The 20,916-nt window shown below is 45.9% G+C and overlaps 1 protein-coding gene across 4 annotated transcripts in view; it reads left to right on the plus strand.

Annotated features, from left to right (window-relative positions):
• Window positions 1-18,019, plus strand: part of ILRUN (inflammation and lipid regulator with UBA-like and NBR1-like domains) — a 122,400-nt gene extending 104,381 nt beyond the window's left edge. For 3 of the 4 annotated variants that reach the window (XM_082663057.1, XM_082663060.1, XM_082663059.1), the window contains one exon: window positions 14,586-18,019. In XM_082663057.1, coding sequence (XP_082519183.1) covers window positions 14,586-14,621 — 36 coding nt within the window. In that variant the 3' untranslated portion in view covers window positions 14,622-18,019. Of the gene's footprint in view, window positions 1-7,819; window positions 8,379-14,585 lie in introns of those variants that run through there. The other variant, XM_082663058.1, reaches the window with a different exon arrangement.
• The last annotated feature ends 2,897 nt before the right edge of the window (window positions 18,020-20,916 follow it).

Raw genomic sequence — 20,916 nt, forward strand, 5'->3', positions numbered from 1 at the left:
CTACTTGGAAACCACTGGTACAGATGGAGAAGAGGTCCAAGGACTGAGCTTAATGCTATCTGTCTAACATGTAAAACTGCTGTTTCTCAAAGCACCTCTACTGCATTTATTCTTATTCTTAATTCACGACACTCTTGTGACTTTTGTAGTTAGTTATACTCTTCATTTGACAAAACAGTAAGGAAGTTGTAAGTGACTTGCTCACATTCACACAGCAAATTGGGGGTGGGCCATGGGCTGGAACCCAGGGAACCCAGTTGGAGTCTAGTGTTCTTCTACACCACACTATGCTGAGGCTTGCTGGCAGAAGCAAAGTTTGTTTGCTGTTCTCTGAAGGTAGTTTATACACTTAGTGTCAGGTTGTAGAGACCTTCTTGTTCATCTTCAGGAGCTACAAAAGAATTTGTGACCAAGAAGGAAGCAGTGCCCAGCAACTGAGGAACCTGCCCCTGTTCGCTGGCAAATTAGCACATTCTGTACAGAAGGGGTTTGCCAGGAGACTCTGGTTTAATGATATTAAGATGTCTCTCTTTTGAAAACCCTGAGGAACCAGCAAAGTCCTCCCAGCCTTGTTGGTGTTTGCATTGGCATGGGTCATGTGTGCATTTTAAAAATAAATCAAGCAAACACTGTGAGCCTTAGAAAATGTCTTTTGTTGTTTGTAACATTACTATCTGACTGAGAATAAAAAGTATTTCCAGGAACTCTCTCTTTTGTACCTCAACAGCTTCAAAGTGGAACGTTCAGCTCCGTCTTCTTTGCTTTGGGACTCTGAGCATTGTTATAGGCTGAGCTGATGCTGGGCAGTCTTGTAGCTGAAACAGAGCTAGTGTTTCCCAAGATAGCATATTTTACTTCAGTTGTAAGGACGTATTCTTTTCCCTGTACTCTGAATTTAGCATTTTAATTTCTGATGAAAATTCTCAAAGTGGGACTGGTGAAATTCAAGCAGATAAGTATAATTCAAAAGTATGAGGTTACATAACCTTATCCACCAGAGGGCAGAGAGCAGAAGCAAGAAGAACTACAGTCCTGCAGCCTGTGGAACAAAAACCACATTCACAGGAAGATAGACAAGATGAAAAGGCAGAGGGCTATGTACCAGATGAAGGAACAAGATAAAACCCCAGAAAAACAACTAAATGAAGTGGAGATAGGCAACCTTCCAGAAAAAGAATTCAGAATAATGATAGTGAAGATGATTCAGAACCTTGGAAAAACAATGGAGGCAAAGAACGAGAAGATGCAAGAAATGTTTAACAAAGACCTAGAAGAATTAAAGAACAAACAGAGATGAACAATACAGTAACTGAAATGAAAACTACACTAGAAGGAATCAATAGCAGAATAACTGAGGCAGAAGAACGGATAACTGACCTGGAAGACAGAATGGTGGAATTAACTGATGCAGAACAGAATAAAGAAAAAAGAGTGAAATGAAGACAGGGCTTCCCTAGTTGCGCAGTGATTGAGAGTCCACCTGCCGATGCAGGGGACATGGGTTCGTGGCCCGTTCCGGGAAGATCCCACATGCCGTGGAGCGGCTGGGCCCGTGAGCCATGGCCACTGAGCCTGCGTGTCCGGAGCCTGTGCTCCACAATGGGAGAGGCCACAACAGTGAGAGGCCCGTGTAACGCAAAAAAAAAAAAAAAAATGAAGACAGCCTAAGAGACCTTTGGGACAACATTAAACGCAACAACATTCGCACTATAGGGGTCCCAGAGGAGAAGAGAGAGAGAAAGGATGCAAGAAAATATTTGAAGAGATTATAGTCGAAAACTTCCCTAACATGGGAAAGAAAATAGACACCTAAGTCCAGGAAACTCAGCTAGTCCCATACAGGATAAACCCAAGGAGAAACACGCTGAGACACATAGTAATCAAATTGGCAAAATTAAAGACAAAGAAAAATGATTGAAAGCAGTAAGGGAAAAACGACAAATAACATACAAGGGAACTCCCATAAGGTTAACAGCTGATTTCTCAGCAGAAACTCTACAAGCCAGAAGGGAGTGGCATGATATACTTAAAGTGATGAAAGGGAGGAACCTACAACTAATTTTACTCTACCCGGCAAGGATCTCATTCAGATTCGATGGAGAAATCAAAAGCTTTACAGACAAGCAAAAGCTAAGAGAATTCAGCTCTACAACAAATGCTAAAGGAACTTCTCTAAGTGGGAAACACAAGAGAAGAAAAGGCCCTACAAAAACAAACACACAACAATTAAGAAAATGGTCATAGGAACATACATATCGATAATTACCTTAAACGTGAATGGATTAAATGCTCCAACCAAAAGACACAGGCTTGCTGAATGGATACAAAAACAAGACCCATATATATGCTGTCTACAAGAGACCCACTTCAGACCTAGGGACACATACAGACTGAAAGTGAGGGGGTGGAAAAAGATATTCCATGCAAATGGCAATCAAAAGAAAGCTGAAGTAGCAATACTCATATCAGGTAAAATAGACTTTAAAATAAAGAATATTACAAAAGACAAGGAAGGACACTACATAATGATCAAGGGATCAATCCAAGAAGAAGATATAACAATTATAAATATATATGCACCCAACATAGGAGCACCTCAGTACATAAGGCAACTGCTAACAGCGGTAAAAGAGGAAATCCACAATAACACAGTAATAGTGGGGAACTTGTAACACCTCACTTACACCAATGGACAGATCATCCAAAATGAAAATAAATAAGGAAACACAAGCTTTAAATGACAAAATAGAACAGATAGATTTAATTGATATTTATAGGACATTCCATCCAAAAACAGCAGATTACACTTTCTTCTCAAGTGTGCATGGAACATTCTCCAGGATAGATCACATCTTGGGTCACAAATCAAGCCTCAGTAAATTTAAGAAAATTGAAATTATATCAAGCATCTTTTCTAACCACAACGCTATGAGATTAGAAATCAGTTACAGGGAAAAAACGTAAAAAACACAAACACATGGAGGCTAAACAATACGTTACTAAATAACCAAGAGATCATTGAAGAAATCAAAGGGGAAATCAAAAAATACCTAGAGAGGGCTTCCCTGGTGGCGCAGTGGTTGAGAGTCCGCCTGCCGATGCAGGGGACACGGGTTCGTGCCCCGGTCCGGGAAGATCCCACATGCCGCGGAGCGGCTGGGCCCGTGAGCCATGGCCGCTGAGCCTGCGCGTCCGGAGCCTGTGCTCCACAGCGGGAGAGGCCACAACAGTGAGAGGCCCGCGTACCGCAAAAAACAAACAAACAAACAAACAACAACAACAAAAATACCTAGAGACAAATGACAATGAAAACACCACAATCCAAAACCTATGGGATGCAGCAAAAGCAGTTCTAAGAGGGAAGTTTATAGCTATACAAGCCTACCTCAAGAAACAAGAAAAATCTCAAATAAATAATCTAACCTTACACCTAAAGAAACTAGAGAAAGAAGAACAAGCAAAACCCAAAGTTAGCAAAGGAAAGAAATCATAAAGATCAGAGCAGAAATAACTGAAATAGAAACAAAGAAAACAGTGGCAAAGATCAATAAAACTAAAAGCTTGTTCTTTGAGAAGATAAACAAAATTGATAAACCATTAGCCAGACTCATCAAGAAAAGACTGAGAGGACTCACATCAATAAAATTAGAAATGAAAAAGAAGTTACAACAGACACCACAGAAATACAAAGCATCCTAAGAGCCTACTACAAGCAACTCTATGGCAATAAAATGGACAACCTGGAAGAAATGGACAAATTCTTAGAAAGATATAACCTTCCAAGACTGAACCAAGAAGAAATCGAAAATATGAACAGACCAGTCACAAGTAATGAAATTGAAACTGTGATTAAAAATCTTCCAACAAACAAAAGTCCCGGACCAGATGGCTTCACAGGTGAATTCTATCAAACATTTAGAGAAGAGCTAACACCCATCCTTCTCAAATGCTTCCAAAAAATTGCAGAGGAAGGAAAACTCCTAAACTCATTCTATGAGCCCACCATCACCCTGATACCAAAACCAGACAAACATACTACAAAAAAAGAAAATTACAGACCAATATCACTGATGAATATAGATGCAAAAATCCTCAACGAAATACTAGCAAACAGAATCCAACAACACATTAAAAGGATCATACACCATGATCAAGTGGGATTTATCCCAGGGATGCAAGGATTCTTCAGTATATGCAAATCAATCAATGTGATACACCATATTAACAAATTGAAGAAGAAAAACCATATGACAATCTCAATAGATGCAGAAAAAGCTTTTGACAAAATTCAACACCCATTTATGATAAAAACTCTCCAGAAGATGGGCATAGAGGGAACCTACCTCAACATAATAAAGGCCATATATGACAAACCCACAACAAACATCATTTTCAATGGTGAAAAACTGAAAGCATTTCCTCTAAGATCAGGAACAAGACAAGGATGTCCACTCTTACTGCTGTTATTCAACATACTTTTGGAAGTCCTAGCCTTGGCAATCAGAGAAGAAAAAGAAATAAAAGGAATACAAATTGGAAAAGAAGAAGTAAAACTGTCACCGTTTGCAGATGACATGATACTCTACATAGAGAATCCTAAAGATGCCACCAGAAAACTACTAGAGCTAATCAATGAATTTGGTAAAGTAGCAGGATACAAAATCAATGCACAGAAATATCCTGCATTCCTATACACTAATGATGAAAAATCTGAAAGAGAAATTAAGGAAACACCCATTTACCATTGCAACAAAAAGAATTAAATGCCTAGGAATAATCCTACCTGGGAAGACAGAAGACCTGTATGCAGAAAACTATAAGACCCTGATGAAAGAGATTAAAGATGATACAGATGGAGAGATATACCATGTTCTTGGATTGGAAGAATCAATATTGTGAAAATGACTGTACTACCCAAAGCAATATACAGATTCAATGCAATCCCTGTCACATTACCAATGGCATTTTTTACAGAACTAGAACAAAAAATCTTAAAATTTGTATGGAGACACAAAAGACCCTGAATAGCCACAGCAGTCCTGAGAGAAAAAGACAGAGCTGGAGGAATCACTCTCTGACTTCAGACTATACTACAAAGCTACAGTAATCAAGACAATATGGTACTGGCACAAAAACAGAAACAAAGATCAATGGAACAAGATAGGAAGCCCAGAGGTAAACCCACACACCTATGGTCAACTAATCTGTGACAAAGGAGGCAAGGATATACAATGGAGAAAAGACAGTCTCTTCAATAAGTGGTGCTGGAAAAACTGGACAGTTACATCTAAAAGAATGAAATTGAACATTCCCTAACACCATACACAAAAATAAACTCAAAATCGATTAGAGACCTAGATGTAAGACCAGACACTATAAAACTCTTAGAGGAAAACATAAGAAGAACACTCTTTGACATAAATCACAACAAGATCTTTTTTTATCCACCTCCTAGAGTAATGGAAATAAAAACAAAAATAAACAAATAAACAAACTTAGAAGCTTTTGCACAGCAAAGGAAACCATAAACAAGATGAAAAGACAACCCTCAGAATGGGAGAAAATATTTGCATACGAATCAACAGACAAAGGATTAATTTCCAAAATATATAAACAGCTCATGCAACTCGATATTAAAAAAACGAACAACCCAATACAAAAAGGGGCAGAAGACCTAAATAGACATTTCTCCAAAGAAGACATACAGATGGCTAAGAAGCACATGAAAAGCTGCTCAACATCACTAATTATTAGAGAAATGCAAATCAAAACTACAATGAGGTGTCACCTCACACCAGTTAGAATGGGCTTCATCAGAAAATCTATGAAAAACAAATGCTGGAGAGGGTGTGGAGAAAAGGGAACCCTCTTGCACTGTTGGTGGGAATGTAAACTGATACCGTCACTATGGAGAACAGTATGGAGGTTCCTTAAAAAAGTAAAAATAGAATTACCATATGACCCTGCAATCCCACTACTTGGCATATACCCAGAGAATTTCACAATTTAAAAAGACACATGCATCCCAGTGTTCATTGCAGCACTGTTTACAATAGCCATGTTATGGAAGCAACCCGAATGCCCATTGACAGACGAATGGATAAAGATGTGGCACACATATATGATGGAATATTACTCAGCCATAAAAAGGAACGAAATTGGGTCATTTGTTGAGATGTGGATGGATCTAGAGACTGTCATACAGAGTGAAGTAAATCAGAAGGAGGAAAACAAATATTGTATATTAACGCATACATGTTGAACCTAGAAAAATGGTACAGATGAACTGGTTTGCAGGGCAGAAATTGAGACACAGATGTAGAGAACAAACGTATGGACACCAAGGCGGGAAAGCTGTGGGAGGGGGTGATGAATTGGGTGATTAGAATTGACATGTATACACTGATGTGTATAAAATTGATGATTAATTTAAAAAAAGTGTGAGGATTTGTGTCTGGTGTAGATGCTCAGGTTTCAGTGACTTGTTCTTTGCTAAGTGTGCTCTGATTGTATTCCAGCAGGACCAGGTGCACAATGTAAAATTAAAGGCTGCTGTATATCAGGGGAAAGTATGGGCTTCCTTAGAGCTCGACTGAAAGCGAGACCCTTTTCAAAGCTGTGGACATTCATCAAAACTACTTTAACAGGGGCTTCCCTGGTGCACAGTGGTTGAGAGTCCGCCTGCCGATGCAGAGGACACGGGTTTGTGCCCCGGTCCGGGAAGATCCCACATGCCGCGGAGCAGCTGGACCCGTGAGCCATGGCCGCTGAGCCTGCGCATCCGGAGCCTGTGCTCCGCAACGGGAGAGGCCACGACAGTGAGAAGCCCGCGTACCGCAAAAAAAAAAAAAAAAAAAGTACTTTAACAGAGAGAGGTTTGATATTATTTAGTCATAAGGGAGGCCTCTTAGGTTCCTCAGCCTGTGCTAATACTTCCTTATTGTCAAAGAATTTACTGTCTGATTACTTAGATGTGACTAGCTCATAGGAAAGAATGAGACCAGTAAAGATGGAGTATATTGAGTTCCAGTTGAGTTTTAAGTGTTCTTGAGTTTGGAGGAAGGAGAAAACAATGAGGTTTGGAGTAGCCAGGAAAATGATACCTTGGTGAATGATAGGTTCAAACTGGGACTTCCCTGGCAGTCCAATGGTTAGAACTCTGCATTTCCACTGCAGGGGGCACAGGTTCGATCCCTGGTCGGGGAACTAAAATCCCACATGACATGCAGTGCGGCCAAGGAAAAAAAAAAAAGAAAGAAAGAAATGATAGATTCAAACGGAATTGGAGGGAAAAGGAGTCACATGCAGGAAGGCCCAGAGGCATTCACAGGCAGGGTGTGTTCAGGGGACACTGGCCAGCCTGATTGTGGTGAGTGAGGTGTGCTTAAAGAGGATGGGGTGAATTTTGGAGGAAGACCTTTGAAAGCCAAGCAAAGAAGAGTTCACCTTTAATGTGAGAGGAATCAGAGTACTAACAATGCTTTTGAGCAGGGGGGTGGCAAGATGAAACCAAATATGGCTGAAGGAAAGACAGTTTATTCTCCCTCAATCAGCCAGCCATTGGCTGGGGTGGAGGTGGGGGGAGGTGATACTGTGAATTAATTGTAAGAGAGGTTGGGGAGACAGTGGCATGTAAGGAAAGTGTACAGGAGCTTGAATGGAAATTCTGAGAGGAAGTGGGACCAGCAGCCTCACCCTGTGCCTCAGGACTCCCATAGTACAGCACCAATGGCCACATGGCTGGGAACTTGGATAAGTGTTCTCTCCTTTTAGGTGTTCTCCCCAGTGAGACTCTTACCACTTCTTTCTTCCTTTCTAGGAATCTCCTCTACCCTAAGAGATGGCCATGAGAGAGCCTGCATCTCACCTGGATTCTAGCACACTTGCTATTACATGAGATCTTGGGGACTAGAATTTCAAATAGCAAATAGCCTTTTCTGAAGTTTTTAATGAAAGGGAAGTCAAACTCAACCAACATCCTTCATCTCCTTGTAGGACTTTAAATAATATCTTTTCATTCACAATTATGTTTGAGTTTTATTCTTCCTGGTGATTTTCTTGATTTGTCAGGGGGTGGGTGAAGGCTCTGGGAGTTCCCTTTGGCCATGGGGAGCTTGGGGGGATGGGAGGATGAATGACAGAGGAAGAATGGAAGGAGGATGGAGGATGTCTGGAGGGAGGATGGAAAGGTGGATGATGGAGGAAGAACAGAGGATGGATGCATGGCAAAGGATTGGATGGGTGGTTAGAGGGAGGATGGATGGATAGATGCAAAGGTCCCCAGCAGGACTGTAGAAGTTAGTTAAGAGCAACAGAAAAACTGTGTTATAGAGAGAAGTATAAAAAATGCTTTTACAGGGCTTTTAAAACAACATTTCACCACGCTTATAACTGAGTTACGCTTTTAAGCACAACTTTGGCACAATCAGAAGGCTGTGAACTGAGCCTGCCCCATGAGCAGCCTTCATGCATAAAAGTACGTTTATTTTCTTTTCTTTGGCTTGTTCTCATACTTGTCTTCAGCCACTGCATCTTTGAAATTTTGAGGACAGTCACATGAAAGTGGCTTGGACACCAGTGTTAAAGCATCTGCAGAAGTTCCCATCATGATGATCCGGCCCTGATGATATTCCACCAGCAAGCCTTCTTGTGCGGTCAGCATCCATCGAGGGAAGGGCGCTGCTTTGAGTGCTCCTGAGAGAAGAGTCCTCATTGCCCTGCCCATTACTCCAGTACAGACTTGATTTCTAATTAATGAGAGACAAGTGGGTTCGATCAGGGCTTGGTCAGTCTCTGGCCCTTGCCAGCCAAGCCAGCCCCATGAGCAGGGCCTCACCACACCATGTTTGCAGTACAGGATCAGGACAGAACTTAATACTAAACCCTGTATTCTTCTGTGTTTGCATTCAGTGTACATAAATGATACAAAAGGAGCACTAGGTGGGCGAAGCGCCGCCTGGGACTGGCCCAGGAAATGAGAAAGGAGGAGGAGGGCCCTGGTGGTTATCTGATGCTGCCATCAGTATACACCTCGAGAGCGTATTATTTCACAGTCATGCAGCAAACGCTTCTCTCTTTTTATTAACCAGTGTGAACCTTTTTATTTATCTAAATCAAATCACAAATAAAAGCAAAATAAGACAGGTATGTGAAAGTTTTCATGTTGTGGTGCTTTATCTAAACAGGCTTTCATATAGAAAGAGTACCCTCAAAAGCCCTCGTAAGACATTGTTGTTTCATTAGGAATTTTAGCCTTCTTTTTTTTTTTCTCCTGGAAGGTTAAACAGAGATGGCTCAGCAGTGCAGAGTATTTCACAGTTCATTCATTCATTTTACTGACACTTGTGTCTTACTATGTGCAAGGTACAAATAACTGGCAGAAACAGGTTTCACTGGACTTTCCTGACGGTCAGTCCAGTGGTTAAGACTGTACTTCTAATGCAGGGGGTGCGGGTTCGATCCCTGGTCGGGGAACTAGGATCCCACGTGCCACGTGCATGGTACAGCCAAAAAAAGAAAAGAAAAAAAGAAACAGGTTCCACTGTCGTAAAAGGGCAGCTTTCTCCTCTGATAGCACTGTACTCCCTACTGCTGAACATTGATGAGTAAACGTCTAAAAATATTCTAGCTGAGGGACTTCCCTGGTGGTCCAGTGGGTAAGACTCCATGCTCCCAGTGCAGGGGGCCCGGGTTCAATCCCTGGTCAGGGAACTAGATCCCACGTGCATGCCAAAACTAAGAAATGCTCATGCTGCAACTAAAGATCCCTCATGCTGCAACTAAACATGCTGCAATGAAGATCCCATGTGCTGCAACTAAGACCCAGTGCAGCCTAAATAAATAAATAATTTTTTTAAAAGTTCTTTAAAAAAATACATTCTATCTGAAACAATATAGTTTCCTGTTTTTTTAGTACTCCTTTTTGGAAAAGTTATTTTGATTTCTGTATAATTTTAGGAAGAACTTTTAAGTTATTGTAGGTACCCACTCACATAAGATCAGTGATAACCAAATCACCGGCTGGGAGTGACTCTATTATTCCACAGGGGCAACTATAAACTACTGTGAAAAACAAATCAAAAAGATAGTTTTTATTTTTAGTTTGCTTTGAGGACAGGCCCACAAGTACTGGATCTTAAATTGTCCTTTCAGGAGATTGTGATGAGTGAAACTGAGCTTGCTTGTCTTTTATGTCTATAAGTGTTCTCTTTTAAAAATATTTTAGAAAATTAGCCAAATTATGACTCACAGTAGTTATTCCATTGCGGACGTTCAGCTCAGGACCTGGCCCCACTACCGTAATCATTCAGCTGGCTTGAGGCCAAGGTCTCTTCCCAGACACCCATGAGTAGGGAGGCCCCTCTGTCTTAGCTAGCAGGTATGGAGCTCCCATGCTTTAAGAGGGCTCACCTGCCCTGTAGCCAAGTCGAATTTAGGTCCCAGGGCTCACAGCCATGACAGCTGTTCAGTGAAAGCTTAGGGAAGACTGAGGCAAACAGGCAACACCTCAACCCCTGTGGACCTAAAACCTGTCTCTCCTTCGCCAGGAACACTTTCTTGTCCCCTAGCAGATGTGGGGCTACTCCCAAGAAATGTAGCCTTTGAAAAGCCATTTCTGTGCAAGTTGACCCTGGGGAGCTGCTCTTTAGACCTGGAGTCAGATAGAGGAGTTCTTTTCTTGGCTTGGTCATTTACACCTTCTATTAATATGCATAAATCCGGCCTTGCTGCTAGTCCCTATGTGGTGAGAGGTGAATCCTCATAGAGAAGAGGGTGGTCTTCTGCATCAAACTAACTTGAGTTTTGTAATCATGCTGCGATGGCCTCCATTTCTGCTTGTAAGAGTTTAATTCAGGGCTTTGTGTGGTACCATCTGATGCATCCATCCCTTGATCTGTTTTCCTTATTAGTGGCACACCTGTTATAGGAGAGATATCAAGGATGCCACCAGGTTAATGAAAATGTTTGGCATTTGCTTTTCCTGTGGGTAAAATTTGAAGAGTTGTTAGGCTCCAGAAGACAGTGAACACTATCTGTATTGCCAAACCCTACTTTTGGGCTTGGGTTGGAGACATTAGGCACCAGAACCTGTTACACGGGGTCTTGGAACTCCAGTGGAACCTGAAATGTGGATGGGCATCTCGTTTCAAATATACCTTCATCCCACTCTTAAGAAAGGCACTTCCTGCTTGGCCTCCTGCCATCGGATGCCCTGGACAAGCTGTTCTTGGAATCTCTGCCAGGCTTTTTCTCTATAACTGGTGTTGCATTGCCTGTGTTCTATGATCCACTTGTGACACCTGTAATCCTGCATGTGGGGAGTCTAGATGATAAAGTAATTCTGAGATAGAATTGGCTCCCTCTCTCTTCCTTGAAGTGATAGTAATTTATTTGGGGGGGAAGGAAAATAGAGCTTGTCCCTCAAGCCATGTTTCTGTGCCAGTTAAACATCAACAACTCCAATATGCCATTCTCTGGATGAAAGGGAATTAGATAGCATTTTTCTTTCCAAAAGGCACAGCACCTCAGTCAATAAATAGAGGATCAACATTAATTCTTAATCTAAGCTAGTTAAATACTACACTGAATGGTCTAAGGGCCAGGGCATTCAGGGGGAAATCTGAAAATGCCCATGTCTGTATTGCTCTCTCTGCCAATTGCATGGGATCCATTTATCTGTAAAATGGGAATGCACGACAGCTCCTTGGCAAAGTCATGAACTCCCTTCTCCAAGCATTCCAGACAAGTCACAAGGCTAGTGCTTGCTTTATAAAGGCCTATGTGAAGAGTGTGGAGCTTTGGTCTGGAAAGCAGGTAAATTTAGGGTAAAGGGGGAAAAAATTCATAGAAAACAAATGCTGTTTGTTTTTCTACTTTCTTTTCTCTGTGCGTGTTTTCCTGCACAAAGACTTTTGAGCGTCTTACTGGTTCTAAATCGTATGGGAATCTGAGCCTTTGTTGCTCTCCTTGGATTGTTGGGATGAATGAATGTTGGTTGGGAAGTACTGAGGGCAGCTTGTGGTTTTTTTTGTTTGTTTGTTTTTTGTTTGCGGTACGCGTGCCTCTCACTGTTGTGGCCTCTCCCGTTGCGGAGCACAGGCTCCGGACGCGCAGGCTCAGCGGCCATGGCTCACGGGCCCAACCGCTCCGCGGCATGTGGGATCATCCCGGACCGGGGCACGAACCCGCGTCCCCTGCATCGGCAGGCGGACCCTCAGCCACTGCGCCACCAGGGAAGCCCAGCAGCTTGTTTTAAGCTTCTTTAATTTCCATCTCTGGGGCCTGTGACCGTCCAACCAGGCCCCACAAAATGGAGTCTGAGAGCCTTTAGCTGGTCCGGCCCACACTTGTTTGAGTGGGTGGGTCTGTGACTACTGACATGGTTACAGTCTCAGCTCGCCTGCTGGAGACATGGTTGACTCGGGGCTGGCAAACATGACATTTTAACCACCACTGCTTTGCTTACCAGCTCTGTGCTCTTGATCAGGTTACCTCACCTCCCTGAGCTTGGAGAGCATACTTGTCTCAGTTTATCTTTGTGAGAATTAAAGAGAACATGTTCAAGTGCTCCAGCAGCACCTGGCGGCACGTAGTTGATGCTTTTTCAGTGCTGGCCTGCCTGTCTCCCACATTCACCTCTTCAGCGATGCCACCAAGCAGCTTGAGGCCTATTTCTGGTCTCTTGAGGCTTTTTATGGAGGGAGAAAAAAAAAGACAAAAGCAATTTCAGTGCTTTCCACTGAAAAAAACTGGGAACTTTAATCTCATGCTCCCTATTTTTGGCAGCTTTGACCTCTGGTCTAAATAAGCATGACCAAAGGGCATTTTTTTCTTAGAATGCTGTTTTTCAACCTCCTGAGCTAGGTACTTTATGTCAACTCCTAGAACCTTAAATCTGGAAGTTTTAGGGAGGAATCTGAGATCCTATGAGGGGAAGGGACTTTATTCATGGTCATTTGGTGTGCTAGTGCAAAGCGGGGATCAGAACCCAGATCTCCTTCTCCCACTTCTGCGTGACCTGCAGCCCATTGCAGTGAAAACTGTGAAGGTTGTGCATCTCTAGCTGACCACTTCCAGGGAGCCCAGCCTCTTCTGGGACCTGGGAGGCTGTGACCAGATGGATGGCATGACGCAGACACTTGTGTCCCCAGGCCTAAGCGGCTGTTTAAAAACTTGGTTTGGAAGGGCCAATATTCTTGTGACTTCGAAGGGTCTGGCACTCCAGGTAGTAGTCTGAGAAATACCTGTTCTCTTTCAATTATTAATTCAACAGTATTTGCCGGGTGCTTGCTCAGGGACAGGTGCCATGCTAAGTGCTAGAGAGATGGCAGCAAACAAAGTCATACTGGAAAGGGATTCTAATCATTGGCAACCCTGCAACCCTGCACTTACATTTCTTTTCAAAGACAAGTGTCATTTTTAAAAGATAATCAAATTCTGACTGTCCACATCTTACCAAGCTAATGGAAAATGTCATCTCAGTCATTCTTGTGCCTCCTCACCCCAGTTGTGCCTAGATTCAGGATTCTTACTTAACGTAGTTGTCAAGCATCGGGAAACCCCTCTGGTCATTTGTCATGATTATGGCTGTGCCACCTGCTCTCCGTACCCATTTGGTCCCCTTGGTCCAAGGGCCCTCTGCTTCTGGGCCAGTTTGGGGTGTAGGACCTTTAGTGAGGCTGGTTACCAGTTACCTTTGCCCTCCCAGGTCTTGGCATTGACTGGGTCTTTTCAAGGAGCACACTCCACAGAGGTGTGAAGGTGGAGGGAGGCACAAGACATCCTCCAGCAAGTTTGTGTGGCCACTTTTGGTGTTGGCACATCTTGGTGTCTCATTCTTAACATAAGGGAAAAGTGAGACTATGATGCCTTCTCCACCAGCCAAGCAGCATAGAAAACACCTTTGGGAATTTGGAGTAAACCTTATCATCATGTGGCAAGGGAGAGGCAATGTGAAGAGAGCAAAGATCAGACTTGGGTTTGAATCTTGGCTCTGCCTTTTACTACCCATGTGGCTTTGAACAAGTCTCCTAATGTCTGCAGTCAGATAGGCATCAGTCAAATGAGTGTAATAATACACCTAAAGACAGTGTATGCAGACCCCCTGCTGCCATGTCTGCACTAGGTGCCCGGTGGACGGTTGCTTTTTCTGCTCCAGTGTGTGTGTTGTTGATATAAGTGCCACCAGCCAGCAGTAGCCTGCACCTGAGGTTAAGGGTGCGGAAAGTGGTGTCCAAGGATCTTTAGCAGAGAGGTTAAGATGTTGTCAAGAAGGAGGGCAGGCTTTGTGACCTGGGTGGAGGAAAGTTGGCACCAGTTGATCTAGAATTTGAAAGATGAAGAATCTCTCCACCAGCCTCCCCTCTCTTGGATGGTGTGTTTGCAGGAGAACACTTAGCAAAAACTTGAAATGTGCTGATATGTGGCCTCCTGAAGATTTGCATGGCAAGGACAACCCTCAAGCCTTGTTTGTGCCTTGGAGCTTCCTTCTGGCTCACTGGGAACCGTAGATTCTTTTACTTGGTTTGGTTGTCACATTGTACCTGCTGTGTCTGCCATCACTGACTGTGTTCACTCTCTTCCAGGGGCTCCACGGGCCTTACCCCTTCGGCCAGTCTTAAACGGGTGTCAGCAAGAAGAAAAATTAACAAAAGACAGAAGGCTTGACTCTGGGGGGGAGGGCAAGGGGTTCCTCTGGATTGCAGACCACATCGCACGGACCCCTGGCTCTGACCCCCATCCTGGAAGAAGAGGAAGAATCAGAAAGACTAGTTTTGAGTAAACTCAGTGTGCGTGTGTGAATGCCGAGTCGCAGGAGTGGTGTTGAGGCTACCAAGAAGAAATCCATGCAGCCGGTTTGGGTTTTGTTTATTAGGTGTCAGTCTAACAAGTCATTAGGTTGCTCGGGAAGGAAAAAAATGTTTAAAATGGGGGAAAAAAGCCATCTTTTTAAACGAAAATTATTTTGCCTACAGACAGGTTGTAGTTTTGAGCACATGTTAATTTTTTCCCCTTTCCCCACTTTTTTTTTTTTTTTAGATAAGGGATAACATGCTGTTTATAGAATGCTTGCTCTGGAAGCAATTCAGGTTCAAAACTGGCATGGCCTGCTTGGGGACTCTGCGGGTCAGTGCTATAGGAGGACACCTGCCGTGCCACCTGACTCCATGAGTCTCCAACCCCATTTGCTTTTAATGGTATCAGCCCATGAGTTATCACGCTTTTCCTCTTCTTTTCTCTTTAATCTTCTGTTGATTTACACCTTTGACATTTGTATTGGTCAGCCCTGTGGCTTGTTACCGTCAGAACCTCTCTGAAGACCAAACTTCCCTGTGTGGCCAGCAGAGGAAGCCTTGAGGACAGATCTCGGGTGACGTGGGAGTTTGTGAGGCTGAGAGGTGTCCTCCTGCACACACTTGTAACAATTCGAATTGCTTTCCTTCCATGTTTCTCTTGGCGGAGAGAAATGCCATCACGCTTACTGCTCTCTTGGATTCTTGGTGCACGGCGGCTCCACATTCACTCTGGGAACGCTGCCTCTGTGCTGCGTATATGTGTGTGCTGCGTGCACATACACACACGGGTGTTGGTGCAGCTCACCAGCGAGTGTGCAGCAGGCGAATGTGAAGGTGTCCCCTGCTTCTCTGTTGTCACACAACTCCCTTCCCTGTGTTTCTCTCCAGTTGTCCTTTGTGGCATTTTTGCAGCCTGTTAGTGGAGGCTGGGCTGTTAAGGTATGAAAATGTAGCCCCAGATGGGGAATTTGCCATGGGGAAGGGCCACGCTTACTGACTGCGTGATCTTGGAGACCACATTTTGCTGGGAATGAAAGGACCCCCGCCCTGAGCAGGATGCTTAGTTATTGGGAGGTGGCGGGCAAGGGACAGCCCAGCCGGAGCACAGGTTGATTGGCTGGCTGCTCACTGGGACAGGTAGCCCCACTGGCATCCTGTGGATTCCGAGCAGGTTGAGATGTGGATATCTCCATGGGAAGCTTAAACCAGGCCAGAACAGCTGTCTGCCAAAGATACAAGAATATGCAAAGTCCCTCTTCTCTTCTCACCCCCTCCTTCCCTCGAGTCTTGGTTCGTTTGATAGCCGGGGATATGGATCTAGGGTGCGGTTGCTGGGTCACCTGCCTGTTACCACACCCCCACCCACCCCGGGGTTGTGAGACAGCAGGGAGTCCAGGTCGATGATTGGCTGCAAGGGGTCATATAGCCTGGGTGTGGGTGAGGGTCTGCCTGCCTGTCTGTCTCTGTTTGGGTGTCTGAGTTCCGAAAACATGTGTTGTTTGTTCCTCCTCATCCTCTTCTGAGACTGTTGTGTTTTCCAAGCTTGATTGTGAGAGAAAAGCTTGTATGAAATTCCCCCTTTGCCTCCCCACCTCCCCCCAAATAAAAGGGGGAATAAACATTGGTCCACTGGAGAAGCCCCAGGGGAGGGTGGAGACTGCCTGCTGAAAGGGCAGTGCAGCTGGGTCTGGGGCTGGACTAGAGCTCACACTGGAGCACCTACTTTCTATGCACACAAAGAGCACCCCATTCCCAGCAGAGCAGAGGTGCCCAGGCCACCACAGGTCCAAGCCAGGGGCTCACAATGGCTTTTTGTTTGAGGGCCCTATTGGGCCCAGACTGCCGCCACTGTTGGTGCCAACCTCCTGGGACGCCGCCACCCTGGAGCCCACACATGCCCAGCCGTTCTGCTCACTTGATAGCCCTCAAAGCATCACATCTCCATCTGCCCCTGCAGGATCATGGGAGGTTTTACGTCCCCTGGTTTCCAGGCTTCCTCATCTGCCCCACACTAGGTGCCCCTTCCCCTTTTCTCAGGAGGGGGTGCCTGCCATTATTCAGCAGTGGCTTCATAGATCACCGTCAATGGGTCTGGCCCTGCCAGAGGGATCCTGCGCCTCCTCTTGCTTTTAGGCAGTCTCACCTGGCAAGGTAGTTGTCCCAAGCACGTTGGCTTCCCTCCCAAGAACAAACCATTTCTCTACACAGCTTTGGAGAGGTGAGCTCCTTGCAGAGGCCAGAGCGAGTGCAAGCCATGGAGTAGGGGCGGAAGGAGTCCATGGCTCCCCCAAGACCTGGCGGCTGTTAGTACCATTCATCCTGCCTCTTCTCGCTGGTTTGGGTTCTGAGCAAGTCCTTAGAGCCCCTCTTTTCCACTGCCTGGTGGGGCGGCAAAGGCTACCCTCTCAGCCCCAGTAGTCTCAGTTCCTCTTGGGCTCTTTACCAAATGACAGGCTGCCTCTGGGCAGGACCACCAGTGTCTGGCACCTGCGAGGTGAGGCAGGCACCATCCTTAAGGACCTGAGCCCAGTGGGGGAGGCAGAGGGGCTTAGGCTTGGGAGGAACCTGTCTGTGTGCACGGAGTGAGGTGTGTGTGGATGTGTGTGCACGCGTGCATGCTTTTTTTCTTTTTTTCCCATGGGGACAGTTGAATTTGGGGCATTTTCTATAAGAAACAGCCTTCTCTTCCCCCAGCAAGGACTGGCTGTTACCTAAAGTCCATCAAAGGCATTTCCAGCCAGGAGAGAACCTCACCAAGACAGCTGGAGTGGCCCGAGGGTGGCCAAGGTGGGAAGTGGGCATAAGAATAAGCACCTCCCCAAATTCAATGTGAGCCCCAGCGGGAGAGGGTGGTGGGGTTGCCAGGGCCCAGAACTGCAAGCTGATTCCCCACCCCACCCTGCCTCGCCTTTTCTTTGTTTCCTCGTGTGAATGCTGGAGCAGCAGTAGCTGCCTTCTCCACCTGGACAGTGGTGTGCGGCAAGCAAGCTGGGTGGGTGTTTGTGGTGGGGCCTTATGGTGCCTGGGAGGAGATGAAGATGAGGAGGTTTTTCCTTACTGTGTAAATGAATATTTGTATGATTAAATTAACACACACCAAAAAAAACCCTGTTTTCATGTGTGTCAGTGAGTTTATTGCTCCCTGAAGCCCCTCTGTACCTGCTTGGCCCCCCAGTGGCTCTGTGATATGCGCTTTTTGGTCTGTGTCTCTCCTTCTTGCATATGGGAAAACTGAGACCCTGCGGTTCATTATATGTTTGTGAAATCAGTCCTGGGATTATCATTAAATCTGCTGCCGTTCCTGGTTTCCGGTGACCAGAAAAGTGAAACTCTTTCCAGTGGCCTCCCCAGGCTACCTACCATGCGTCTGTTGAGCACTACTCTATCCCCAGCACATAAGATGTACCGGCCAACTTAGTATCAGCCAGCAGGCATTGTGTGGGCACTTACTGTGTGTCAGGCACAGCGCACAGGTGTGAATGCAGGAATTGCACAGGAAGAATGCAGAGCACCATGGGCATCTTCCTACTGGGGAAACAGACAAGGCCGAGTTGGGGAGTCCTCAGAGCCAGCTGGGACTAGATTTAGAAGAGGAAATGCATCTTTCTTTAGTGGTTCTGGTGGATTACGGATTAGGTACCTTTTTGCAGATTGGTCTGGGAGCCCGAGAGCCAGATAGGGACCACACTCCAGGCAGTTGACAAGCTAACTTGGATCCTACCCCCACGTACTTATGTGAGACAGGCCTATCACCTTGGCCTCCGGAAATGGGGAGGTGGGTTACACGGTGGTCCATAGCATGAAAGAAACTTAATTGACAAATACATCAGCAAATTGTGGGTTCACTGTATTCATCCCTTCATGTCTGTAGGAACTCAGAACTCAACTGTGTCTTCAGTCACATCATCACCCTTTCTGTGTTGAAGGGAAAGTGAGATCACAGCGGGAAGGGAGTTGCTTGTCTTACAGGCTTGGACCCATGGCATCGGTTCCCAGATGCTGGTATTGTTTTCACGCAATTGCAGACTCCCAAATTGGGTCTTCACCCTGACCGGCAGAGCTGTGTGTTCTAAATGATGGTGGCCCTGGCACTGAACCAGGGGGTCTAAGGTGCGGGAATTGCGGGGAGGGGATTTCCCGGCCATCTCTCTGCAGGCAGCTCAGTGAGGGAACCTGTGGCCACAGATTGCACAAGACAGATGGAAGCACCGCAGAAGAACTGGTCTCTGCCTCAAGGCCCCAGGGTCTCTATATAGCCTGACACAGAGCCCAGCGCAAGGGAGCCTGGGAGACTGGCCCAGAGACCCCTGGGGTGGGCACCCTCGCCTCTGCCCCCAGTGCTGTGACAGTGCACTTGCATCCTGCATCCTTCCAGATGCCCACGGCTATTTGTTTTCTGCAGAAGAAGGGCCCCCACCCTGTCACCTGGGTCTTCTGGCAGCTCAGACCCACTCCCAGGCCTTCCCCAGGGCCCCCACTGTTGGACAGTTATTTGCTTGGCAGAATGTGTTTGTCTTTGGGACTGTAACCTGTGAAGAAGTCACCAGGCCCTGGGAGAAAGGAGCAGATTTGATGGTAGCTCCTGGCCTGAACCATTCCCACGGGGGTTAGGTGACAGGGAGGGGGCTCTCAGCTGAGCTTTTGTCTGGGGGTGGGGGTGGGGAGACAGTTGCAGTGGTCTGGGCCCAGCCCTCCAGGCAGAGCAAACAGGTCCTCTCGGCCACCTGTCTGCCCCAGCTCAGGTTGTACTGGGTGCCTCCCACCCTGTTCTTGGGAAGGCCTCTCCCTCACCTGCTTGGTGTGACCTGGCCACTTTCCCAGACACCACCTGGTGTCCAGCCCTGTCTGGAGGCCAAGAGAACAGGCACCAAGGGCACTCGTGGCAGCCCTTTATTTCAAAAATGGGAATGGAGCAGGTGAGGCTGCTTGAGACATGAGAGGGTGTGTAGGTTTGGGAGTCAGGGTGTCCAGAGAATGGATTCTGACAGGCTAGCATGACTGCCTGATGGGTCTCAGATGCCTCCTCTATGAAATGGAGATGCACTGGTTTAGAAACCAGGACTTGGGTGGAACTCACAGATTTTTTTTTAAGTATCCTTTTTAGCCCTTTGTTCTAAGATGCTGTCTGTGATCTGGGGCAGTGCTTCTCAAACTTGAATGTGTTAAAATGCAAATTCTGATTTAGTAGATCCGGGGAAACAGGGCAAGATTCTGCATTTCTAACAGACTCCCAAGTGAGTGGCTGGCTGCTGGTCCTCAGACCACACTTTGCCTGAGGATAGTAGGGGGTGGTCTGAAGGGGTTCACTGCCCCCCTAGCCACCCGGTCTATGAGACTGAGCCATATCTAGCGAGGGCTGTGTCGGCCAGGCCCACTAGAATTTGAGGGAGCTGAAGTCATTTAGAACAGTGATGTTCCAACTGGGCTATGGTTCCCCAGCATTTCCCAGGGTTTATCCAAGGCTGTGATTTCTGGCTTAAATGTTATTTCTAGTGTGCTGCTTTTCCATCACAACATGTTTGAGTGTCCACTATACTTATGATAATATTGGCTGACCAACTCCTATTAAACTGTTTATGTGAATGACTTTATTTAATCCTCACAACCATCCAAAGTTGAGAGCAGGCTGGCCTGGTGTTCAGTCTGTGAACAAGTAACTCTGAAGTGCCAGGACTCCCATGGAAATGGAAGTGCAGGCCGGGAATATGTAGTAAGCAACCTTGACTTAGTCCAGGGGTGTATGGGGGGCTTCTCTGAGCAAGCTGAGACCTGAGGGTTGGAGAGATGGCTGGTGGATACACAGTCTGCAATTCAGTGGGGAGGTTGGGGCAGGAGACACGGTGTGGGAGTCATCAGAGATCAGATGGAATTTAAAGCCTCAGAACTAGATGAGATCATCAAAGGAGGGACAGCGGTCTTGACCCCATGTGTCACACGCTCCCTCAAATTCTGCTGGTTGCCCCAGCTCCGTCTGCGATGATCTGTGACCAAGAAGACCCCCGCCTCAGACTCAGCGTTCTCATGGCTGCAGTGCACCTCTCTCCTGTCCAATCCCCATCCTGTCCCTGTACCCTTGTGTCCCAGCTCTCTCTCTGCAGGGCACTCGTGCAGGTGGTTATAG

This window comes from Grampus griseus (assembly GCF_964374135.1).
Source record: "Grampus griseus genome assembly, chromosome: 10".
NCBI classification, from domain to species: Eukaryota; Metazoa; Chordata; class Mammalia; order Artiodactyla; family Delphinidae; genus Grampus; species Grampus griseus.